The sequence below is a fragment of the Grampus griseus genome (assembly GCF_964374135.1).
Source record: "Grampus griseus genome assembly, chromosome: X".
Taxonomy (NCBI): domain Eukaryota; kingdom Metazoa; phylum Chordata; class Mammalia; order Artiodactyla; family Delphinidae; genus Grampus; species Grampus griseus.
In genome coordinates, this window is record NC_138999.1 from 16,538,855 (window position 1) to 16,565,938 (window position 27,084).

Sequence of the window (27,084 nt, forward strand, 5' to 3'; positions counted from 1 at the left end):
AGCTGCAATGGCATTTCACCAGTGCCCTCAGACCATGTCCTTCCCCCTGCAGAATAAGCCTTTTGTTCCTTAAGGGACAAGGGTCTGAGTGGATTTCTCAGTGGCTCCTGAGCCAGTACCCCCAGCCCACACCGTGAGTTTTCTCTGGATTTTCCTCAGTCTCCCCTGTGAGAGCCAGGTGGGGCTCCTGGAGGGAAAGCCTGCAAAAGGGTGGGACCCCCTTCTACCCCAGTGCTGCCTCCAGGAGCTTCACACTCAGGTTAGCCCACACTCAGCCTCCGGCAATCTGTCAAAACTTCAGCTTCATCTTTCTACCTACTGCTATGGTGTCTGGTGGCTTCTGTCTCTAGTAAACAAAAGTCTTCTGTCTCAGAAAGTGCCCCCCTCTCTCTCCAGATTTTGAAATGGCCGTCTGCTCTGCGAACTCAGTTCTCTATTAATTTCTAGTCTGTCCAGATTTTTTCTTATAAGCGTGGGAGGGACGTTTTTGCAGCTCTCTACATCTCTGAGCTGAAACCAGAAGTCTCTTCACTGGTTTTTAAAGAATCAAAAGTAAGTATGACAAAATGGTAACATTTGATAAAACTAGGTGGTGGGTAGGTAGATGTTGTTTATATTCTCGTGCCCTTCTATTATTTTAATAGTTCAGGGACATTTCAAGATCAAGGTGTGGGTGGCCACGGTGGAAAACAGCACTATTGTATAAATAGACTGAGATATGTATACAACATTTGGTTCTTGTTCAACAATATACAGAAATCACCTGAATTTTAAAAAACAACCATCATTTTTGGCAACACTTCAGAAACTGTCATGAAAATACATAAATCACCCCAATACCATTAAAATTTAGTGTTACAGAACTAAAAGAAGAAACTAAAATAGAAAAATTAATGTCCTGAAAGAGAACAATTTGTGCATGTTTATAAATCAAAGTATATGACAATATTACATGTTAATTGGTTCACTGTCCTTTAAACTGATAGCCAACCATTATTATTCATATTCATGGGAATTTGAAGTTACTAATGCATGTGCCTGTGGAGCATAGGTCATTCCGCAAGTGCTGGATCCCAGGCTGCAGTATATCAGGCAACACGTGGGAAGCTAACATCGCAAACCTCGGACTGCCACACCTCCCCTTACCTGCATTCCTAATTTAATATAACCGTTAATCGCATATGAATGAAAGCAGCAATGGCTTGGTAAGATCCATCTCATGCAAAGAACTTTCCCTTTTACTTAAATAATTCACTACCTTAGATAATAGCAAGTAAATTATACGCTATGAAAAAGAATGAACCATTAATGACTCCAAAACTTCAGATTAATCTTAAGGATTGTACATTAAATTCAATTAAACTAGATGAATATTTAACACACTTCTTCTCTATACTTACGACCATTCTAGCCACTCTGGGGAAAAAGCGGGTAGACATGATAACCTACCAATCTCTGCCATCACAACAGACCCCATGGTGGGTTACAGGGCTGAGAGGAGCCTGCGTGACCACGCAGTCTGGGAATGGCAAATGCCTGGCACAGGCCAAGAAGGGCCCTACGGTACGTTGCATTAGCAAAGAGGTTGACTTTTAATTAATTTTATGCTTTAGTATTCACTTGCACATGCCAATTAAAAGGAAAAAAAGGAAATACCATTTTAAGTAAGGTGGATGCGTTTGGCTCTTATTGTAATGAATGAAGACAGGCCTAAGTTTGGCTGTAATGAGCCTTAAATGGGATGACTCCACCAATGATCAATCTATAGCTTTAATTACCATGTGTGGCTCTGTTAGACGTACCCCAGGTAGAACTGGAATCAGAGTGACCAGTTAGACAGCTAAATAACACACTTTCCCCTGCCTGAGAACCATCGCTTGTCAACTGTGCTATGTCGTTACCAGAGCTGTTTACACAACAGCTACATCCCTGCACTGCAACAGGCTCGAAATTAAATTGCACCTCCAGCTCGAGGGCTAGGGATGATGTTAGGCTGACAGTTGGCAGCACCCCAGACTGATGGTCACCTTAAAATACCTGTTAATGGGGCTTCCCTCGTGGCACAGTGGTTAAGAATCTGCCTGCCAATGCAGGGGACACGGGTTTGAGCCCTGCTCCGGGAAGATCCCACAGGCCCCGGAGCAACTAAGCTCGTGTGAGACAACTACTGAGCCTGTGCTCTAGAGCCCGCAAGCCACAACTACTGAGCCCGAGGGCCACAACTACTGAAGCCTGCGCGCCTAGAGCCTGTGCTCCACAACAAGAGAAGCCCTCGCTCGCTGCAACTAGAGAAAAGCCCACAAGCAGCAACAAAGACCCAACGCAGCCAAAAATAAAGATAAATATTTTTTAAAAATACCTGTTAATGGAACCCATTCAAATTCAAGCTTTAATAAAGGGATGAGTTAAACTGAATTAAAAGTATCAGAGGTCGGGGCTTCCCTGGTGGCGCAGAGGTTGAGAGTCCGCCTGCCGATGCAGGGGACACGGGTTCGTGCCCCGGTCAGGGAAGATCCCACATGCCTCGGAGCGGCTGGGCCCGTGAGCCACGGCCGCTGAGCCTGCGCGTCCGGAGCCTGTGCTCCGCAACGGGAGAGGCCACAACAGTGAGAGGCCCGCGTACAGCAAAATATATATATATATATATATATATATATATATATATATATATATATATATATATATATATATATATCAGAGGTAAGAGAAAGGTATATGGATTTTTAACCACCACTGACAGGAGAAGCTCACCCTATAATTGCACGGATTATATGTACCAAAGAGATCATCTGTCATGTGACATTTTGAACCAAATAACAGAGTGTTCCCTGAAAAAAAATATCAATAAGCACAAAGAAGCAATTTCTCAACAGTTGAAACCACACAAACCTGACACGCTCCAGTTTCAAATGTGTTTCAAAATTCATATTATGTGCCACCAGAGCCTAGTGTCATAATTATTCATTTAACACAGAATAGCCGAAGCTACTTTCATATGGCAGATGTACTTTTTTTGTAGTCAGGTTGGCAATTATTCCAGTTTCAAGATTTGGAGAGAAAAAAGTTGTGCACACACTCACGATTTTGCCACTGAGAGGAATAGTTAAAGATTGAATACAAGCCAAGCTGTGAGCAGTTACAGAACGACAGCAATAAACCTGATTCCTTTTCTATTTGTGCCCATGAAGGCCTCAATAGTACAGTGTGACTACAGGTCTAGCAGTTATAACTTGATAATGATTATGGTGTTAAACACTCATGGTGAATCTTTTGCCCATAATCTGCCAACCTATTGATTTGAATGCCGTTTCTTTACTATGAATCGTATGTGGTCAGAAAACAAATCCTGAGTAACCTAAGCCTTCAGCAGCTGGCATCATGTTGCAGACAATGAGATGCTGTCCAAACACGCACGGCCTTGCTAAGAACATATTCACGTTTTAACACATCAATGCCAATTATAGTTATTACAGTCATGACTAAAATGCACATCTATGGTAAATCTTTTAAATACAATTTGAATTTATTTTTTTCTTCCATGATGTGCAAAAACCGGTCCTTTTTCATTGTAACCTGGCCCCCCACTGTACTGAAACTAGTTATCTCAGATCTTGGCCATGGCCTTGTTTTACAGCCAGGAAAATTACAGCCCTGAGAGCTTCAGCACGGCCACCAATGAGCTGTCCTGCCTCCTTCGAAGAAAGGCTGGGTGTAAGAGGAGACAGCGGTCACAGTGTCCCCACACCACCTGGGAACGGAGCGGCGTCCCAGGTCTCTCGGGGGAGCGAGGTCCACGGCTCCTCGCTCTAGGCCTCCATCTGGGACCACCTGCCTCAAGAAAGCCGGGGCAGGATGTGGTTTGGCTCGGACAACCTCCTGGCTCACAAACGCAGGCCAGCCCGCTTTGTTTTCCACCCGGACACCCAGACACAGGATATCATCTCTTTGTCGGTTTTCTTGAGACAAACGTGGTGGTCCCAGAGGGAGGATGACAACAAATGAAACACTCCTTCCTTCATGACGAGCAAAACAGGCAGCGAAGGGCGAAAAGGGGCCAAAGTCATGCACCTCATTCCACAAGGAGCTAAATACATCTGTGTGTGGCTTTCGTGTTAACGTATGCGGTGACCACATATTAAAGAGACATTCACATTTTCACCTTTACTCTCCCTGAAGCTCCCTCGAGAACTTCTTGTCTCATGTTCCTCAGTGGCAGAAAGATGATGAAATTTACCCCTGAGCCTGGGGGCAGGGGGAAACACATTGTTTCAAAGCCCCTTGGGAGTTAAGAAACTAAAGTGAAATGAAACATCTCCTGGGCAGCCCTTGAGGTGTGCTGCCCACCTGCCCCTTCAGGACAGACCTCCTGTCTTCAGCATCTGCCCCAGATCCTAGGCTGCTTTCAAGCTGAGGTCGCGCTCCCCTCGGCAGCCCCTGCCAATCACTGCCCTGGGGGGCAGGCAGGGAGTGTCAGCGCCTGGCCACTTCTGCCTGTTTCTGCCCATTTCTGGTCCTCCGTTGGGCAGCCTTGGCTCAGAAGCTCCCTGCCAGGCTGACTGGGACGAAGGGCATCGCAGACTGTGGCCCTCCCTGCACAGCTCCCCCACCCTTCCATCTTCCAGGGCTGCTACTTCCCCCACCACAAAGAAAACCTGCACCCCTACCTCCAGCTCAGCACCGCTGCCCACATCATCCAACTGACAAACACCATCTCTGTATTTTTCCAGTCTCTCAGAGTGGTTGAATACTTCTATTAATAGCTAATATTTGTTAACTGATTAATAAGTATCAAACACTCCTGTGAGTTGCCCTACACATGTGATCTCATGCATCCTTCCAAGGACACTAACAAAGAGGTATACCATTGTGGCCTTCCCATTTTTCACAGGAGGAAATAAATGGATACCTGGGCATAGGGATTAAATAGGTTCCCCAAGGTCTTGGGGCTAATAAATGCAGACTCCGGCTTCTAGATCACTGGGCACAAACTGCTCCAGGTCAAAGCCCGCTGAGTCCTGGGCACAGACCGCAGTAAGGACGTGCTGAATGTGGCTGACCTCACCAGGCTCACAGATCACAGCAGAAGAGGCTGAATGAAATGACTTAGTAGAAAGACAAGGGCACAACAACAGGCTCTCTTCCAGCACACAATGTATTGTGGGGAAGGGGGAAGATCAGCTTTTCAATATTACCCATGCTACAGACGTTTTTACATATATAAAGAAACCTTAAATGAAAATATGATTTTTAAAAGGTCATCACCGGGACTTCCCTGGTGGCGCAGTGGTTAAGAATCCGCCTGCCAATGCGGGGGACACGGGTTCAAGCCCTGGTCCAGGAAGATCCCTACATGCCGTGGAGCAACCAAGTCTGTGTGCTACAACTACTGAGCCTGTGCTCTAGAGCCTGCGAGCCACAACTACTGAGCCCGCGTGCCAGAACTACTGAAGCCCGTGCGCCTAGAGCCCGTGCTCCGCAACAAGAGAAGCCACCGCAATGAGAGGCCCACACACCACAACAAAGAGTAGCCCCCACTCGCTGAAACTAGAGAAAGCCCGCGCACAGCAAAAAAGACCCAATGCAGCCAAAATAAATAAACAATTTTTTTAAAAAGGTCATCATCAAATAAAAGTCAAATGGATGAGTTGAAAATCTAAAACGGAGAAGTTTAGTTATCATGCAACTTGTTCACATATGAAAACTTTTATTCTAAAAATTACCATTTTTATTTTAAACAACTACCAATGATTCCATTTCATGTTCTTCAATAAACTTTGGAAGATGGTATACATTCCTTAAGGGCTCCTTAAATAAAGATTTTATACAATGCATCAAATTTACTTTGTGCTATAAACTTGGAATGTTCTGCTCCCTGTTTTTGGAGACGCCAACTTTTTTTTCACCTCGAAATTTATCAGCCTGAAGAATTCGTACATTTGGCGGGCATGTGAACCTAACTTTTTTTTTCAATTCTAACTCTTACAATATGATTTAAGAGCTCCAGTACTACCGATCACATTTTTTAAAACCTTAGAGACATTCTGTACTTAAATGCATGAACATAATAGGAGAGTGTTATATTTTGCGGTTAAGCATAGTAGCAATTTTCATTTATATGCCCAAACCTGGACTCATTCTGGAAGGGTGGGGGGGAAAGCCCCTACCCTGAGCTCCCCTTATGCCAGGTGCTCATCATTATTAATAACAATATTCATAATGTGTAGCTGGACTTAACATACATTATTATTTATTCATCCTTGTGTTCCCAGAGCTCCCCAGTACCTGGCATGTGAGAAAATAACTGCAGCCCTTACAAAAACTCTACCAGGATCTGAGTACTGTCTCCTTTCACAGATGACGAAGCTGCTTCAGGAACTGCCCTGGCCGTCTAGTGGTTAAGACTCCTTGCTTCCACTGCAGGGGGCGTGGGTTCGATCCCTGGTTGGGAAACTAAGATCCTGCATGCCGCGCAGCACGGCCAAAAGAAAAATTATAAAAAAAAAGAAGCAGCAGCTGCGTCAGAGGCAGAGGAACCATCCGAGGCTGCTCCACTGCTCGCCATGGGCAGCGATCTGGGCCCAGCCACCTCCCCCCACCCAGAACCCCCCTTGCCGTTCATGCCCCACGCTGGGAGCCACCTGCGGAGAGGGCCCGGGCCCAAGTGACCACTCTCTCCCCCTGACCTGAAGCACCTTCTCCTCCTACCTTCCAGAACATTCACTTGCCTGGCTCTTCTCCTCCCCTTCTGACCACTCCCTGTCAAGTCTCAATTCTGGTTTCACTTTCAACACTGGAGGACCCAAGACTCCTCTCGCCTCTGACCACACTCTCGCCCCTGGTGATCTTGATCTTTGAAGGACCCCCAAATTCCTATCTCTAGCCTGGCCCTGCCCCTTGAAATCCAGACTCACCTCCTCAAACTGCTTGCCAGGGCTCAGTACAAAAACCTTAGGGTCACCCTTCTCTCCTCTCTCCCTCTCTCACAATACACATCCAGCCTTCTCAGCAAATCCTGGGGGCTCTAACTTCAGAAGTATCCAGAATCTGACCACTTCTCCACTGGTCTCCCCTGGATTCCTGCATTGGCCTCCAAACTGCCCTCCCTGATTCCACCCTTGCCCCTTGCAGTCTGTTCTCAACACTGCAGCCAGAAGGAACCAGTGAGAGCATCCCCGGCCAAATCACTCCACTGCTGCCGTGAAAACTTCCCATCTCACTCAGAGTCCCAGGGCTTACAGTGGCCCCGTGACCTCTAAGCCCATCCCCTGCTGCTCTTCCCTGGTTGTCTCCTCTCCAGCACAGTGGTCTCTGTTGTTTCTCCAATGCACCAGGGACTTTCCCTCCTCAGAGCCTTTGCATGTGCTATTTATTGCCTCTGCCTGAAAGGCTCTCCCACAGATCCCCACAGGGCTCCCCTGCTCACTTCCTCAACTCCTGACTTAAAGGTTACCTTTTCAGTGAGGCCTTTGCTGGCCTCCCTATCACAAACTGCAATCCCATTCCCAACATTCATATTCCCCCTCCCCTGCTTTTTTTTCCCTCCAAATACTATATAACTTATTCATTATATGTAAGTCACACAAGAGCAAGGATTTTTGTCTGATTTGTTCAGTGTCTTCCCTGGTGCCTATAACACAGCAAACACAAAATAAACATTTTATAAATGAATGAAAGAAACTCAGAAAGCTTAAATAACTTGCCCAAGGTGGGAGAGCTCAGCTCTCTGACCCCAAAACCAGCGCTCTGAGTCACCATCTGTGATAAAATAAAGATGCTTTCTTTTTTTTCTTTAAGTGAACGGTCTTTTTATTGCCTGTGGAAATGTCAGGGTGGCCTTTGGTTAATCCCCCCCAATGAGGTGAATGAATAGGAGGCATGCAATGATGACACCCATGTTCTTCTCTCCAGGAGAAGGCTCTTGCCCTCCTAGGCCCTAAGGGTCAGAGGCAAGTAGGGCCAGGAGGCTCCAGAGGAACACCTGTCCAGGCCCACCATGCTGCAGAGGCCCAGGCCTGCTGCCTCCCTGACAGCACAAGGCCGGGGAAGGCAGTGTTTGCTACACTGCCCCTGTCCCAGCACCCCCAAGCTAGAACATGCAATAATAAGCCCCAACCCCCCTCCCCCAGAAAACACTGCTAAGGCAGTCACGTAGGACTTCAAATATCAGCTGGCCCCAAGCCACAAAGCCAGAGCATTAGGGCTCCGCCCGGAAGGGGTCGCTATCCTAGGCCAGCAAGCAGCGATAGAGAAGATACAAAATTAGAGTAAATATCAGAACTTGAAGCAGGTCGCTCCAAAGTGGGAGCTCGTGATCCTCGCCCAGATCAGCCTCAGGGACCCACTCTTCTGCAGCCTCAGGGGCCCACTCTTCTGGCCGGATGGCACGGCGGTCGAGCCACGAAAGAGGAGATGAAGGCGAGGACACGGCAGAGGTGGAGGAGTAGCTGGGGTAACGGGACAGGCCCAGGGAGCTTCTGGAGATGTTGGAAGCTGGGCGGTAGTGTGCGATGCTCTGGTAGGCACTGTCCCGGCCATACACGTGGCGTTCCCTATCGTTGCCCTCCTCTTCAGAAGAGAAAAGACCATCATTGCGACCCTGGTGCTGAAAGGTGTCAGCACCACGGAGCGAAGCCGAGGGCTGGCGGAAGCCCTCGGATGTGCCCGCAGACTCAGGCTCCCCGTAAGTCGTGGTGGTCAAGTAATTCTCCTCACAGTAGTCACGATTATAGCTCTTGCTCTGGTAAAGTAAGGCGTCCTCTCTCTTGGGCAGATCGTACACATCCGAGTCCACGGACGCTGAATCTAAGTCCGAGGACCGACGGGACAAAGAGGAGGACGATGAGCTAGAGGGCGAGAGCCTCCACCTCTGGGTCTCATACTCGAAGATTTTCTTTTCGTAGAACTTCCGATTGGAACCGACGATGGGCCCGTGTGGGATGTTGTACTGGCGCAGCAAGGCAGCCAGCTCGGTGTCTGACAGGGCCGCGTAGTCGTCCATGGCGGCCAGCGGGCAGCAGAGGCCTGGGGGTGGCCCGGGCCTGGTGTTACGGGCGGAGCTACGACTGCCTCAGAGCGCGACAGGAGCAGCGCGAGCGCCTCGGGAGCGGCTACGCCCGCCCGCGTCACGCCTGCGTCACAATCGCCCGCGTCACGCCTGCGTCACAATCGCGTCCAACCGCGGCCCCTGCGGGCCCCGCGCCCTGTCAGTAAAGATGCTTTATCACTGCACACTCAGATACCTACAGACCCGATAAAAACTCAAACCAAGTTACATAGCGAGGGGTCCATTAACCCAGCTCATTTGCTGCTTTCATTAACCTGATATTCTCTTGGAAGACTAGGGGGATTTAAAAAACAACAATTTAGAAAAAGTAACATACACCTGGGAGCTACCCCAATCACAAGAAGCTGAAGGATGAATGCACCTCAATCCCTGAGGAGAAGTAAACAGATCAAAATACATACTTTTCCATTTTAAATAAACTTTTAAAAATCTGAGAAATAAAGAAACCAAAACCCCTACTATTAACATTTTAGCATTTTTCCCCCTATACACACTGTTCGGTAGTTTGTGTAACATGCTACATATACAATTATGTACCCTGCATTTTCACTCACAGCATACGTATTTTCTATATTACTGCGTACATCCTTATAGCCCCCAAATTTAAGGCTATGTGGTATCTTGTCAGCAGGCAATGAACTCTAAGCTGGTAAAAAAACAAAGAACATAAGCATCAATTCAACATGGAAGCCTGAGACCGCTGCTCATCATGCCATCTTCAAATCGACTGCTAGCTCCACCACTGAACTTGACCCAGCTGCATTTCCCAGGGGCCAGGAGGATCAGTTCCTTTGGCAATCCTCGGGCCATATCGCTTCTGGAAGTCACAGCTTAAGACCACGGGTTATTTAAGTGGCCACTGCCACTACCGTGCAAAGAGTAAGGGCTAAGTTTCCAACGGTGCCAATAACCACAAGTGTGGGGAAACAAGCAACAAAGATAGTCACCCATTCAACAAATATGGAAAAGCACTGCTGTGCGCCAGGCACCGAGGACACAATGCTGCACAGAGGCCATAGGGAAGAGGGACATCGTCAAATAGCCACAAAAACAGATTTTAAATCCCAAGGGTGACAAGTGCTACTGAGGAGAGAAATATCGCACCACAAAGACTCACAGAAAACGGGTGTTTATAAGAGTCAGGAGGTTGAGGATGGTTTCCCAGGCAGAGAAGGCATTAATGGGGTGCAGGGAGGGGAGGTGGGAGACGAGGCCAGAAAGAAAGGTGGGGGTCGGCAGCCCATGGGCTGACCACGTTCAAGAGTTTAGTCTCCAGCTTAAACCAAGGGAAAGGCCAAGGAAGGATCTTTAAAGTATGTGCAGTGCCTGGGGAAAGGAATGTGATCAGATTTGTATTTCAGGATCATCACTGGAGCCTCAACGTGAGGCAAAAGCAGGACGGCCGTCAGAGCAGTCCCAGGATGAGCCTGCCCCAGGAGACGTGCCAGGCGGTGTCCTACACCCAGGCCCTTTCATCAACACTGTCTCCAAGGCCCTCCACCTCCTCTCGCCTGCACCCACTTCTTTCCTCCTCCACTCTTCTCTCCTCCCGTTCTGCTTCTCTCATTGGCTCTGCCGCTCTCCAGGCCAACCACAGACAGGTCAAATGGTGACACCTCCCTGTACCTGCACAGTGGGCGGGGCTCCCCTAAATCCCAGCCATGCCCAACACAGCACAATGCAGATGACAGAATCTGACCACGGGAGAGATGACTGGAACACCCAGGACAGGCTGGAGAACTATGGCGTAAGGAAAAGAGGATGGGAAAGTGGTTGGTTGTTTGCTTTTATTTAAAGGTTTTTTTTTAATGTGGACCATTTTTAAAGTCTTTATTGAATTTGTTACAATATTGCTTCCATTTTATGTTTTTTGGTTTTTTGGCCGCGAGGCATGTGGGATCTTAGCTCCCCAACCAGGGATGGAACCCTCACCCCCTGCATAGGAAGGCGAAGCCTTAACCACTGGACCACCAGGGAAGTCCCTGTTTGTTTGTTTTTAATTTAATGGAAAACAAGAACAAGAGTTAGGAATCCTAAAACATACCAATGCTGGGACTCACGAGCAGAGATACAGGTGGGTCTGGGGTACAGCCCGGATGTCGGGATTTTATAAAGCTCCTCAGTGGATGCTTAGGTACAACCAAAGGTGAAACCCAGTGGCATTATTTTTTTAACTTTTTATTTTGAAATAATTATTTACTCACAGGAACTTACAAAAATAGTGCACAGAGTCCCATGAACCCTTCACCCAGCTTCCTCCAGTGATGGTATCTTATATGATTAGAGTACAATAGCAAAAGGAAGAAACTGACATGGGTATAATACTGATAACTACACTATGCCTCTTACTCAGCCCTCATCAGTTTTTGCATGCCCTGATGCAAAAACTGTGTGTGTGTGTGTGTGTGTGTGTGTGTGTAACTCTATGCAATTTGATCCAACGTATAGATTTGCGTAACCACCATCACAATCAAGATACAGAACTGTTCCATCTCCACAAAGTAACTCCCTTGTGCTACCCTTTTATAGTTCCACCAGTCCTCTCCCCGCCCTGTCACTGTTCCACAGCAATCAGTAATCTGTTCTCCAACTCTGTAATTTTGTCATTTAGAAAATGTAATATAAATGGAATCATATAGTATATAACATTTGAGATTGGCTTTATTCCCAAAGCACAATGCCCTTGTGAATCATCCAAGTTGGTGCCTGTATTCATTCCTTTTTATTGCTGAGTAGTATTCCATTGAATGGATGGACTGGAGTGTGTTTTTTGTTTTTAACATCTTTATTGGAGTATAATTGCTTTACAATGTTGTGTTAGTTTCTGCTGTATAACAATGGAGTGTGTTTAACCATTCACCCACTGAAGGACATTCAAATTGCTTCCAATTCGGGGCTATTATAAATAAAGCTGCCACGAACATTCCGGTACAGGTTTTTGTGCAGACATAAATTTTTATTTCTCTGGGATGCATGTCCAAGAATACAACTGCTGGGTCACGTGGCAAGTGCAAAGTTAGTTTTATAAGAAGCTGCTAGACTATCTTCCAGACTGGGTGAACCCTTTTACATTCCCACCAGCAGCGTCTGAGAGAACCAGTTTCTCTATACCCTTGCCAGCATTTGGCATTACTACTATTTTTTTGTTTCAGCCATTCTAGTGCTCATTCTAATAGATATTAGAATACATAGTACTATCTCATTGTGATTTTAATTTTCATTTCTCTAATGGCTAATGATGTTGAACATCTTTCCACGTGCTTATTTGCCATCTGTATATCCTCTTCAGTGAAATGGCTGTTCACATCTTTTAACCATTTTTAATCGGATTTTTTGACTGCTTACTATTGCATTTTGAGAGTCCTTGATTCATTCTGAATACAAGTCCTTTGTCAGACATGTGGTTAGCAAATATTTTCTCTGAGTCTGTAACCTGTCTTCTCATCCTCTTCACAGGGTTTTTCACAGAAGTTTTTAATTTCTTCTGACAGAAGAAATCTGACTGATTTTTTTTTCTTTAATGTCCTTTTGGTGTGATGTCTAAGAACTCTTCACCTAGGCCTAGGTCCTAAAGATTTTCTCTTGTGTTTAATTCTCAAACTTTTATAGTTTTATGTTTTACAATTAAATCTATGATCCATTTTGAGATAATTTTTATAAGGTATAAGGTTTAGGTAGAGGTTCAGTTTTGCCTCTGACTGTTCAACTGACCCAGTACCATTAGATGAAAAGACTCTTTGTTTTATTGGATTGCTCTTGTACCTTTGTCAAAGATCAGCTGGACCTATTTGTGTGGGTCTATTTCTGGGTTCTCTATTCTGTTCCATTGACCTCGGTGTCTATCCCTCCACCAATACCACACTGTCTTAATTACTTTAGCTATTAAAGTAAGTCATAAAATCGAATAGACGCCTTCTACTTTGTTCTTCTTTTTCAAACTTGTTTTACCTATTCTAATTCCTTTGATTTTCCATATAAATTGAAAAATAAGCTAGTCTACAAAAAAACACTTTACTGGGACTTTGACAGGAACTACAGTAAACCTATAGATTTGGGGAGAACGAACATCTTTACCTTGTTGACTTTTCCAATTCACGAACATGGTATCTGCCTATCCATTTATCTCGATCGCCTGTGAATACCTTCATCAACATTCTGTAGCTTCAGCACACACATCATGTCCATGTTTTGTTAGATTTATACCTAAGTATTTCAATTGTTTTAGGATTGATTATAAATGGTATTGTGCTTTTAATTTGTGTTTCCATGTGTTCATTTCTAGGACAGAGAAATAATTTTTGTGTGTGGACCTTGTATCCTGTGATCTTGCTGAATTTACTTATTAGTTCCAGGAGTTATTTTGTAGATTTTTGGGATTTCCTACATAGAGAATCATGTCATCTGCAAACAGGGACAGTTTTATTCTTCCTTTCCAATTCGTATGCCATATATTTCTTTTCTCAGCATTGTGCTGACCAGGACCTCCAGTACTGTGCTGAATAAGACTAGTGAGAACAGACATCCTTGCCTTGTTCCTGTTCCGGGGGCGGGGGAAGCATTCAGTCTTTCACCACTTTTAGCATGATGTTAACTGTAGATGCTCTTTATCGAGCTGGGGAAATTCCCCTATATTCCTACTTTGCTAAGAGTTTTTATCATGAATCGGTGTTGAATTTTGTCAAATGATTTTTTTGCATCAATTGATAGGATTATGTGATTATTTTTTCCTCCTATAGTCTGGTGATATGGTGGATTACATTCATTGATTTTCAAACAATGAAGCAGCCTTCCATACCTAGAATAAACCTCACTTGGTCATAGTACATAATTCTTCTTATATGTTGCTGGATTTGTCTTCCTAGTACTTTGCTGAGGATTTTTGTGTCTATGCTCTTGAGGGATATTGGTTTGTTGGGTTTTCATACTGTCTGTCTGGTTTTGGTATCAAGTTGTAATGGCCTCATAAAATGAACAAGAAGGCATTCTCTCCTCTTGTATTTTCTGGAAGAGATTATGTAGAATTGGTGCCTGTTCTTTAAATGTTTAGTGGAAATCTCCAAAGAAACCTTCTAGTCTTGGAGATTTCTTTTTTGGAAGCTTTTAAATTATGAATTCAATTTCTTTAACAGTTATAGGACTACTGAGATTACCTATTTCATCTTGGATGAGTTTTGGTAGTTTGTGATATTCAAGAAATTGGTCCATTTCATCTAAATTGTCAAATGTATGTGTATAGAATTCTTTGTGGTATTCTCTTACTGTCTTTTTAATAGCTGCAGGATCTGTAGTGGTAACCCCTGTTTTATTCTTAATATTGCAATTTATATCTTCTTTTTTATCTTTTTCAGTCATCTTAAAGATTTAACCATTTTACTGATCTTTTTAAAGAACCAGCTTTTTCACTGATTTTCTCTGTTGATTTTCTGTGTTCAACTTCAATGATTCCTGCTCTTATCTTCATTATTTCCTTTCTTCTGCTTGCTTTGGTGGGGGCAGGGGATCTTTTCTCTTTCTAGTTTCTTGAGGTAGGAACTTAGATTACTGATTTCAGATCTTTCCTCCATGCTGACTTAAATATTTAGTGCTATAAAATTTCCTCTCAGCACTACCTTAGCTGTGTCCCATAAACTTTAATATGCTGTGTTTTCATTTTCATTCACCTTGATGTATTTTTAAAAATTTGCTTTGAGACTTCCCCTTTGACTTATGAATTATTCAGAAGTGTGTTATTTGATTTCCAAGTGTTTGGAGATCTTCCTGGTATCTTTCTGTTGTCGGCTTCTAGTTTGATTACATTATGGTCAGAGAACATACTCTGTATTATTTCCACTCCTTTAAATAAACTGAGGTCAGTTTTATGACCCAGGGTATGGTCTAACTTGGTAAATGTTTCATGAGTACTTGAAAAAGATGTGTTTTAGGCTCTTTTTTGAGTGGAGTGTTCTATAAATATTAATTAGAACTGCTTGGTTGATAATGCTGTTCAGTTCTTCTATATCCTTGCTGATACCTTATTTAGTAGTTCTTTCAAATGCTGAGAGAGAGATGCTGAAGTTCCCAACTATTATTATTGTGGATGTGTCTGTCTTTCAGGTCTATCCGTTTTTGCTTCATGTACTTTGCAGCTCTGTTGTTTGGTTCATACATATTTAGGATTGTTGTGTTTTCTTAGTGTAATGACATTTTCATCATTGTGTAATGTCCCTCTTTGTCTCAGGTAATTTTCTTTGCTCTCTAGTCTACTTCATCTGATATTATACATAGCCATTCCTGCTTTTTTTAAAATTAATTTTTACATGGTATACCTTTTTCCACCCTTTTACTTTTAATGCACCTATAGCAATATATTTAAAGTGAGTTTCTTGTAAACAGCACATGGTTAAGTCACATTTTTTATCCATTCTGTTATCTCTATCAATTGGTATATTTAGACCATTTACACTTAAAGTAATTATTGATGTTAGGGCTTAGGTGTGCCATTGTATTATTTGTTTTCTCTTTGTTTCCTGTTTATCATTCCTCTTTCCCCTTTTTCTTGCCTTCCTGTGAGTTACTTGTACATTTATCTATAGACGTTTTGAGTATATCTCATTGTATAGTTTTTTATTGGTTTTTAGTTTTTTAGTGGTTTGGGTTTTTTTTTTCGGTTATTACAATATACATATGGAACTTACCAGAGACTACTGGTATCAATGCTTTCCCATTTCAAGTGAAGTGTAGAAACCTTACTTCCATTTGGGTCTTCGTTGCTGCACGCAGGCTTTCTCTAGCTGTGGCAAGCGGGGGCTACTCTTTGTTGCGGTGCATGGGCTTCTCACCGCGGTGGCTTCTCTTGTTGCGGAGCACAGGCTCTAGGCACGTGGGCTTCAGTAGCTGCAGCAGGCAGGCTCAGTAGTTGTGGTACACGGGCTTAGTTGCTCCGCAGCATGTGGGATCTTCCCAGACCAGGGCTTGAACCCGTGTCCCCTGCATTGGCAGGTGGATTCTTAACCACTGTGTGACCAGGGAAGTCCCTCTCTCCCCACTTTTTAATATTCTTTTAAAAAAATATTTATTTATTTGGCTGCGCCAGGTCTTAATTATTTATTTGGCTGCGCCAGGCCTTAGCTGCGGCAGGCTCCCAGTTGCGCCATCTAGTTCCCTGACCAGGGATCAAACCCGGGCCCTCTGCATTGGGAGCACAGAGTCTTAACCACTGGACCACCAGGGAAGTCCCCTCTCCCCACTTTTTAAACATAATTTTCTCATATAGTATCTCTACATATATTGACATCACACCAGATATTATAACTTATGCTTCAACCATTAAACATAATTTTAAAAGCTAATGAGGATAAAAACAGCCTATTAAACGTACTTCTATTTTTACCCATCCACTGTTTTTGTTTTGTTTTGTTTTGTTTTCTTTCTGGAGTTCCAGGCCTCCTCCTGTTATCATTTACTTTTCTGTTTAGAGAACTTTCTTTAGCCATTATTTAAGGGTGGGTCTGCTGTTGACAAATTTTCTTTGTTTTCCTTCGTCTGAGAGTGTTTTTATTTTCTCTTTATTCCTGAAGGATATTTTCACCAGATGTAGAACTCAGAGTGGAACGTTCTTTTTGTTCAGCACTTGAAAATGCTGTGCGCTTCCTTCTAGACTCCATGATTTCATATTAGAAATCCACTGTCATTCAAATCATTCTGCTGCTATGGGTAAAACATTGTTTCTCACTCTCTGTTTTTTCTTTGTCTAAAGACAAAGAAGTTTTGAGAAGTTTGATTATTATGTGTCTTGGCATAGATTTCTTTGGGTTTATCCTGTTTGGGTTTTGCTCAGCTTCTTGATTCTGATGGTTTATCCCTTTTGCCCAATTTGGAGAGTTTTCACCCATAATTTCTTCGAATGCTTTTTATTTCTATAGTCTTCTCTTCTCCTTCTGGGACTCCAGTGACACAAATGTTAGACCTAATGTTATTGTACCAAAGGTCTCTGAGGCTCTGTTCATTGTTTTTTTTTAGACTAGTTTCCATCTGTTGTCTGGACAACAGATAGACAGGGTAAATTTTATTGATCTGTCTTCAACTTCATTGATTCTTTCCTCTGTCATCTCTATTATTAAGCTCATCCAGTGAACTTAATATGGTGATTTATTTTTCAGTTCTATAATTTCCATTTTTTTAATACCTCTAATTTTTGCTGAGATTTTCTAATTATTTGTTTGTTTCAATAGTGTTTGTAATTGCTCATTAAAGCATTTTTCTGATGGCTGCTTTTGTCAGACAGTTCCAACATCTGAGTCTTCCCAGTGTTGGTATCTGTTGATTGCCTTCTCATTTAAGTTCCAATTTTCCTGGTTCTTGGTATGACAGGTGATTTTTTTTTTTTACTGTATCCTGGGCATTTGAGCTATTATGTTATAAGACTCTGGATCCTATTTAAATTTAGCAGGCACTGACCCTATTTAGATTAAGCATATAGATCCTGGGCTACTTTTGTGGGCTGTGATGCCATGACAGTTTAGTTTCTAGAGCCCTTGCAAGGCTATTCTGGTCTTCTTCATTTGTGTTACCTAGAGGTCACTCTGAAAACTTGGGTGGCATTTCACACTGTAGTTTATTTTCTCAAACTTTTTGGCACATTAATTCTGGTCAGATTCATGTACGTGTTGGTCAGGATTTTGCTCAAGATTTCCTACATGGGTTTAATGAATCCCTTTCTCCAGCTCCCTCCTCCGCAACATCTTCCCCACTATCTAGTGGAGAGGGTGAGGGGGACCACTTACTACTGCTGAGCCCAGGGCAGAGGGTGAGAGTCCAGACTTCCCATTTGGTCTCCACTGACAATATGCCAGTAGGGAAGGAGCAAACTGCCCCAGATACAGTTTGCTATCTGTATTTTAAGCCACACACAACCAGGCTGGACTCTTATCTAGAGGCTTGGGAGGACAATCCACTTCCAAGCTCACTCAGGTTGTTGGCAGAATCCAATTTTTGAAGCAGGAGGTCTGAGGTCTCCATTTCCTTGCTGGCTGCTAGCCAAGGTTTGCTCTCTGCTCCAATAAAGTTGCCTGTATGCCTTCTCACATGACCACTCCATCTTCAAAGCCACAAGTCCTCCTCACAGTTTCAATCTCTCTGACTTCCTCTTCTGCCACTAGGCAGAGAAATTTCTCTTCTTTTAATGGCTCACGTGCTATGATTAAGCCCCCCTGAATATCTCTCTTTTGTAAAGTCAACTGCACCATATAACATAACACAATTACTGGAATGATAGCTCATCACATTCACAGGTTCTGGGGATTCAAGGAGTGGAATCTTGGGGACCATTGCTAGAAATTCTGCCCACCTCACTACCACTGGGTAGAAGGCAGCGTTTAGTCCAGTGTTTAGTTAATCCAGAGTATCTGCAATCAGCATGTATTAATTCTAACGGACTCACATAGAGCATTGTTTACATATTGGTACGTTGTTTTTGTATTTGTGGTACACATTTGTTTTTACAATTTCTAGCATGATTATGTTTCCTTATATATTCATAAACATACTTTAGAAATAACATAATATTTTCAAATGTAGAACTACAGGTCACAGGCTACCAAGCCATGTGCTTGAGAAAAGATATTAAAGAGGATGACACTGCCCATCAGTCCCATTGTACAAAAGGAGTGCCCAAGCTTCATCAAGCAGCAAGTCACATGAATTTTTAAAAATATTCCAAGGCCCCTACACCAACTCCTGCCCCTACTCCAAACTTCTGACGATGCAGTGTGCCTGGAGCAGGGCCAGACTGGAGACTCACTGGTTTAGGGTCCCCTGTGGGACAGCCACACTATACAAGTTTAAGTGTCCAGTAATGATCACAGCAACATCTTACATGGTTTAGATTTTGACCTGTTAGAAAGCTGGGGGTTGAAACACATGATTCCCAAGTCCCTTTCTAAGCTCAGATTCGATAATCCGGTCATTAAGAAAATAAAACTCCATTATGCATAATCAGCAAGATCAACTCGGTCAGGGGACCACTCTCCCTGAGTCACAAGACACCCCTCCACACAGACACACACACACACACACACACACACACACACTTCCTGCATTGCAAGTGACAAAGCCTGAGGAATCAGCCAACTGGTGTGGCTTTTATTGGCAACACACTTGTCTTTAATTACTCCGGACCCTTCCTGGAGTACCTTTTTTTTTTTTTTTTTTCGGTACGCAGCCCTCTCACTGCTGTGGCCTCTCCCGTTGCGGAGCACAGGCTCCAGAAGCGCAGGCTCAGCGGCCATGGCTCACCGGCCTAGCCGCTCCGCGGCATGTGGGATCTTCCCGGACCGGGGCACGAACCCGTGTCCACTGCATCAGCAGGTGGACTCTCAACCACTGCGCCACCAGGGAAGCCTGAGTACCATTTTTTATAACAGCATCTAACAGGCTCCAGTTGTTAATTTTAAGATTTTGTTCCCTAAAAGAAAACTATATATTGAAAGTTTAAAGAATAATTCGAGTTGGAATTGGTTGTTTGCAAGGGCCCCACGGATGGGGAACAACTAGATAGTCACACAACTGGATTATTTACCACTCTAAGAAAAGACAACCAAGATCCTTCTGAAAAGCATACCCTAAACACCACAAAATAACAAGCCTCCTTACAAATGAGTAAAATGAAATATTTTCCCGAACTGACTTGCTTTCAGAATTCATAGGAAAAACAGCACCAGCCCATAAATCCAGGCAAAGATTGCTCTTTTGAGTTGAAATACCTGATTTCTGAAGAGAATCCTTTAAAATGCAGAAAACAAGTTCACAACCATGATTCTGAATATAGAATAGCAACCTGGAAATCTCTACTTGATGCCACTTGTAAAGTAACTTCGTAATTTTTTACTAACTCAAGACTAGCAGGGGCTTCCCCGGTGGCGCAGTAGTTAAGAATCCGCCTGCCAATGCAGGGGACACGAGTTTGAGCCCTGGTCCGGGAAGATCCTACATGCTACGGAGCAACTAAGCCCGCATGCCACAAGTACTGAGTCTGCACTCTAGAGCTGGCGTGCCACAACTGCTGAGCCCATGCTCCACAAGAGAAGCCACCGCAATGAGAAGCCTGCACACTGCAACGAAGAGTAGCCCCCGCTCGCCGCAACTAGAGAAAGCCCGTGTGTAGAAATGAAGACCCAACGCAGCCAAAAGTAAAAGTAAATAAAAGTTAAAAAAAAAAAAAAAAGACTAGCAGAGTAACTGAGAGACTTCTCTCCAAGTGGTACAAATGTGCAAAATATTGACAGGACACTTGGGGAAGGCAGGATGCAGCGGGTAATAATGGTGAGGGGCTTAACCCCATCAGGACAATTTGGACACCCAGATAATGCTGCCTGCTTGAGCTCAGGGTCTGGCGCCAGTCTGCTCAAGTTCCAAAGTTCTCTGCTCCTCATAGCTTGTAAGTCTTTTAACCTTAAGATGCCTCAGTTATCTCTTCTAAAAAATGGGCGTGATAAAAAAAAATGGTATCTATGCCATAGACGGGTGTAAAGGATTTAATGAGATAAAGCATGTGAAGGGCTTAGGCTCACTCCTGCCTGGCGTTAAGTGTTCAACAAATTTTAGTCCTTGTACACAGACAGACACGAGCAGATTATACATAATGCATACAAAGCCAGGCAGCCAGAATGTTGTCATTATTATTCCATAAAGTAACACAACAATCAGGGCCAAAAGATAACTGTAGGTTCACTTAGCGTGTTCCAACAGAGCTGCCTAATGAATCCAGTCAAAACCCTCACAAGTGGCATTTTAATCAGGACCATATTTGCAGAACAATGTCTAACATGTGCGCCCCAGAGTAAAGTGTGACCAAAGGCCAGGTCACAGGAGCTAACACTGTCCTCCTGTGGAAGAAGTTACATTCGTAATGATACCTTGTTCCTTTTCAGGCGTCTCATTTGTGCTCACAGCCTCTGGTGCCAGCACGTCGCAGCCCGGTAAACGCTCCCTGAGGAGTTCGGCTTGATCCCCACCCCCGAGCACATCACCACGAGAGTCGTGCGCAGGACGAGGCTGCGCACACTATGAAACACGCCTGGAAAACTCGCGCCGCCTTTCCAAGAGACACAAGTACCTTGAAGACAATATCCCATACACTTCACAAAATCAGTGGCCCTTGGGGTGAAAAAGCAAAGTGAAATGGGATCCAAGAGATCCACTTCAGGGTCTCTGAGTATAGAATAGCAACTTGGAAATCTCTCTGTTATGCCACTTGCTGAAGTAAATTTGTGATTCTTTCTGAAATCAAGACAAGCAAAGTAAGCGTGAGCTTTGTCTCAGACTGGTGCAAATAGGCAAAAGCCTCACCTTCCACCTCATCGATGAAAAATATGACCATTTTCACCAGCCACTTTACACAAATACAAAAAAGGCTCTGGATACGCCAGAGAGAGATCTAAAACACCTAGCAGATGAAAGCTGAGGCAATAGGAAACAGCTGAAAACTGTTACACTCAGCAGAAGACCTGCAACTACAAGTAAACACACCTCGGCCTTCGACAAAGGGGCCTGTGGCTGCGGCGCATGCTAGTGTTATGCGCACAGAGCGACTTAAAGATCAACAAGCACATTCTTTTAACCCCTGCTGCAGTTTCCTGCTTTCTACTCAAGAGCCTGGGTCCCGCTGCCCCTCACCAAAGGTCGCCCCCCAAAGCAGGCAGACCCGTGCATGGCGGCCCAAGCCATGGGTTCAAGGCCTCTGCCTTTTGAAATTCCTTTGTCTGTCTGTGGATACATGTCAGGAGAACTCAGGAAAAGGCTGCTAATAAATCCTTTGCTGGACTCATGGCCACTGTTGTCTGCCTCTGAGGTAAGGTTCTGAAAGGGGGACACTGGTCAGTGAATCCAACATGGGGAAAATGAACCCCTGTGAAAGAGCCCACATCTGCCTCTCATTGGTGGCTGTCCTTCTGTTCTAGGTGGTAGTTTCAGGTCTCAGGAGGGCAGCCATTTTTTTTTTAAATGAATGACTTTGAGGATTTCATCCTAGTGACTCCTACTATTATATCCCATATTATGCTCTATTGTGGTCTATACAGAAAAAAAATACCCAAAACTTGGAAATGAAGCCAAAAATGATCATCGTGTGAACTTTTAACATCATGCTGATCCATTTTCTAATAAGTGTGCCCCCCGCACCACGAAGGGTCATCTGATTCCCTCTGAAAACATAACCTGACTTAACCAACACTTTATTAGGACATTTTACAACTCTATAAAAGTCCGAGGATAACATGTAGAAAAACAATAAGGTACGCCATAGCCTCTTTTTCTTTTCTGGTAGAGATGATAACCCCAGAGGTTAAGACTTTACTGTCCTCTAAGACATGAACCCATTTTGATCTTCTTTGTCCTTTTTTTAAAAATTTTATTGAAGTATAGTTGAATTTACAATGTTGTTTTCATTTTGATCTTCTTTGAACATTCCTCTTTCCATGGACTTTTTAATCAGTTCCTCACATCCTCACTGAATCAGTTTTGTTATTATGCTAGTTCTCTCATTAGATGAGTTCAATAAAACTTTGACACATGCTCTCTACTGGCATGTTTTTAACAATCTAAGAATGAGCCTTTGATAGTTCATGGGCCCAACAATCAAATGATCCCTGGGACATTGAGTTCTGTGCTTAAGGACCCCTCAGCGGTCATACTCAAAAGGTCAACCATGCAAAGACCAGCACATTCAGGCACAAATGAGGCCCCAGCACAGGTGGGACACCCCTCCTCCACAGAGCCACATATGTAAACAGAGAAAAACATATATGTTGAAAGTGAGGGAGGGCAGTAATTCCACTCCTACACGTATATACACAAGAGAAATGAGTGCCTGTCTCCATAAAATACCCAAACTGGAAACAACCCAAGTGTCCTTCCACAGGAGAGTAGATAAACAAATTACAGTTTATTCATAAAATGGGATACTATACAGCAAGAACAAAGTACTGCTATACACAACAACATTCTGTTGTGCAAAAGTAGCCATATATAAAAGAGCACATATTGTATGATTCCATTTACATGAAGCTCCAGTACAGGCAAAACTAACCTATGATGACAGATTACCTATGAGAGGGGGAATGACTGGGAAAAGGCATGATGGAACTTTCTAGAGGGATAGAAATAAAATTGATCTGGATGATGCTTACAGAGGCACGCACTTACATTAAAAAAATTATCAAGCCATACAATTATGACTTCAACATTTTACTCTATGTAAATCGCACCTGAAAATGAATAAATTTTTTAAAGGAGGAGGGATAAAGAAAAATGTATTCTAAAAGAAGTGGATGAGAGAGAGGTATAGAGAAGAAAGGGAAGAGGGATTTTAAAAGATTCTTCTTCTACATGTACAGTAAATAAATTAAATAATAACTAACTAAATAAAAGAAAAAGAGGAACAAACCCAAAAAGCCACGGGGCCTGGTTAGGTACATTTACGGGTGCCAACAAATTTCAGCCCCAGAGCTGGCAAAGCCCAGGCGTCTTCTTAACGATGGGATGGCCGGACTGCCTGGTATTTTTCCTTTGAGAAATTGAGACAATACAGAGTTGCGGGTGGGTACTGAATCCCCAAACTTTAGGGGATCAGGTTCATTTGGGACACTGTTTAAGGATCCGATAAATGAATCAAGAAAATGCTTAAGGTAAGCTCTCTGACAGCGGTAACACTGGCATAAAGGTACACAAATAAACAACGGGATGCCACAAGATTACCCAATTCAGTCTGGGGACAGATGATTCTTAAGCCAAATAAGGCATGTGTAAACCCACTTCCAAAACTGTGAACTTATGCCAATATGATTATTAGTACCTAAAGATGTATTTTCAGCTTCTAGAACTCTCTATGGCAGTGTTCTTTATTGTTAAACCCTACGGCCTCCACCTACTGGATTTTCAATAATAGGCCTAAAACATTCCCAGTGGGTGAAGACTTGAAGATAGACTCAGCCATCCGAAAGAAGAGAAGTTTCTTTTTCTGCCAAGTCTAACAGCCACAAGTGGTACAGCCCCAGCCGGTCCTGCCACATCCTTTCTGGCCCAGGTGGACCAAGCACCTCCCAAGCATGAGACTTCCCCGCCCTGGAGGTGCTCTAGCCGAGGTGAGACAAGTGTTAGGCAAGGGCAGGGGCTTCCAGGCCAGGGGAGAGGGTCCCTTCCTTCACCACAGAGACAGCGGCACACTCGGAAGGTGGCCGGCCACATGCTAAGTGATTTCCACGCACTGTCTCCTCTAATCCTCAGACTAGCCTGATGAGGCAGTCGGGTTCGGGAGGGGGAGAAACCCAGATGGCACACTCGAGTTAGGTAATCTGAGGTGGGATTAATAAAGAGGCTTTTACAAAGTAGGTGAGGTAGAGAGACGCTCCGGGGAGGCAGCTGAGGGCTAGAGACAAGGGAGCCCCAGGCCTGCCGGGATGAGGGGAAAGGAACGTATAGAAGAAAGGGACTTGATGGGAGCAGCCACCATCTGGCAGAGGGACACAGCCAGACCCAGGCAAGCCTAGAGCGGGGAGCCGGCGGGATAACCCCTGACCTTGCTGGCCTCCCTCCCTCCCGCCATCTCCCACCAGCCTCCCCTTGAGACAAAGCGCGTGGGCCACCGTGGGGCAGGATCCGCTGCCGTGGCCCACGCTGGCCCAGCCCAAGGCCGAGCGAATGGAGCGGGCTGGATAGAGGTCCTGGCGGTGAAGCACATCACCCCGCCCTGGTCACAGTGACGAGCTCCTGTTCCCCGGTGCTCCCGGGGCTCTTCCCGCGTTGCCCTCCCTGCCCTGGCCTCCACAAACGCTTATGGTGCCCCGGCCCTGAGCAAAGGCCAACCTCGAGGTTTCAGAGGCTGTGGATTTGTGGTTTGGAATAAGCCAACAGGACACATTAAAGGCTTCCAAAGCGGGGCCCACCTTCTAAACTGGAGTTGGAGTCCCTTCTCCTTCCCACGGTCCTCCCCTCTCACTACTTCCTCCTTCATCTTCACTGAAAGCTTTGCCTCTTTTATCCAGAAAAGTCCCCCTTCCAACCCAGAATTTGGCTGAACTTCAAGGATGGTCCTTGTCCCCAAATTGGGGATTTTGTTTGGAAGGGCAAAAGGATTCACCCTCATTTACACATCAGTAGACTCAACCCAAGGGGACCCAGATGTGAGACTTTCCTCCTCTTAAAATGGGAGAGAGAGGGCTGCCAGGTTCAACTGTAGTCCAAGAAAAAATGTCTATCCTCCCACGACTGTTCACAGAAAGCAAGGTTTATCAGCATGTAACCCACAAAACTCTCCCCAGCTTTCTGCACACCAAGAAGAAAGGACAAGGAAAAAGTTAGCAGGATCCTCTGAGGCAAGATCCTGAAGAAAGATGAAACTGGCTTTCTATTTGTTCTAGACTGGGGGCGGGGTACCGGTAGAGGGCCCAGGGGGTAAAGCCTGGAGCATATCACTGTTCTTCCTCAACAACCCCCTTCCATAAAACCCTCCCACGTAGCCCACACGGCTCTTTAAGGGGGGCACCTGCTTCTCTGGGCCCAGCGTCCCCTACACCACCTGCCCCCTATGGCCCCAGGTCTCAGGCATGGTCTGGTGCCACCGGAACTACAGCAGGGGCCCCGGGGATTCCTGCACACAGCTCTCCCCACCAAGAACAGGCCCATCTGGCCCAGCGCTGGGCAGGAAGGATACAGTCCAGGGACTTTTTAGACCCACTTGGTATTTCCCTCTGGGATCAGCCTGCAGGTGATTTCCCGCCCCCCCCCCTTTTTTTAACCTAATTCCCACTATTATTTACAACTGTGTGGTATGAAATTTCTTAACACGACTGAGTTACATTTTTTGTAATTAACCCTTCTGCAAAGAGCATAATTTTCAAAACCTTACTGAAAAAACAGATTTTACTCAATGCTTCATGGCCATGAAGGGGAAAAAGAAAATAATACTGCTCCTATCAAGAAAGCAATATGATACAAAGCTAGAAACATGGCATAATTGGAATTCTGCATTTAGTTTGACTGCTACTTGATTTAAGTGGTCAAAACTGAGTTTCACCTCCATTTTGAATGGAATGGTAAAGGGCAAGAGTCTTTGAAACTATCAAAGCATAAAAAAAGTCCACAAATAAAACAATTTGACAAGCTTGACATTTTTCCAGCATTTTCTAAGTGATACACAGTTTGGAAAGAGAACATTCCGGGCCTTAAGAAAGTGATTTCAAAACAAGTATCCCCCGATATGAAGGGCAAAGCTATACGTGCTCCTCTTGACAGCATACAAGAGGTCAAGCTCTTAAAGAGTCCCATGAAATTCCTCCTCAAGTGCCGCCACAGCTTTGGGCAGTAGAACCCACACAGGAGACAGGAAAAGGGTTTCGCTTTGTACTCACTCTTACAAAGTTGTCAGGGAACAAACCTCTCCTGCCATTGATCTGTCCCTCCCACCAGCCTCCATCCTCCTTCCTGATGTTGGTGATGATCTCACCCACGGTGATCGTCAGCTCATCGTCGTGCTGGGCCTGGTAGTCAAACTCCACTATGGCCTCCACTGGAAGGAACAGGGACCAAACAAAAACAAGAACAAAACAAAACAGCACTTTAGATCAGATGTTGGAGAAGTCCAAAGCCCAGCAGCCCTGGAAGGCCAGGAAAGTCATATTCAAGGGGCTTCCCCTCTACCAATACTTAAAATAACAGGGCCACACACGGTTGCCCGACTTCGGTTAACCTGAGGCCTGTAGCACAGAAACCACAAAGTGCTGGTCTGCGGTCAGGCACAGGCAGAGTGGCCTACAGGTCTCAGGGCCAGCAGGGGCTTCAGAGGGGAAACCACACAATGACAGAAGGCCAACAACACTTGTGCACCACCCCGCCCCCAGACGGAGTCCAGCAACATTTCCCCAAGTGCAGAGGTGGCAGATAACTACAGGTGCAGGTTCGGCTCTCAGATGCCCTCTCCTTCACCAAGACTACGTGATGCTAACCTCTCTGGGCCTCAGTTGTGCAAAATGTGGGTGATGATCATTCCC

At 44.6% G+C, this 27,084-nt stretch overlaps 2 protein-coding genes across 7 annotated transcripts in view; both read right to left on the reverse strand.

The window, feature by feature from the left end:
• Positions 1-26,547, reverse strand: part of SH3KBP1 (SH3 domain containing kinase binding protein 1) — a gene marked incomplete at its 5' end in the record, with an annotated part of 295,684 nt that extends 269,137 nt beyond the window's left edge. For 3 of the 6 annotated variants that reach the window (XM_082681424.1, XM_082681423.1, XM_082681421.1), the window contains one exon: positions 26,446-26,545. Of the gene's footprint in view, positions 1-26,445 lie in introns of all 6 variants that reach the window. The other 3 variants (XM_082681426.1, XM_082681425.1, XM_082681427.1) reach the window with 2 other exon arrangements.
• On the reverse strand, positions 8,124-8,998 carry LOC309839717 (emerin-like; the record flags this gene model as incomplete). Its single annotated transcript, XM_082681620.1, has 1 exon — positions 8,124-8,998. One exon carries the CDS (start codon positions 8,996-8,998, stop codon positions 8,225-8,227), a length of 774 nt encoding a protein of 257 aa, XP_082537746.1. The 3' UTR covers positions 8,124-8,224.
• Positions 26,548-27,084: the final 537 nt, after the last annotated feature.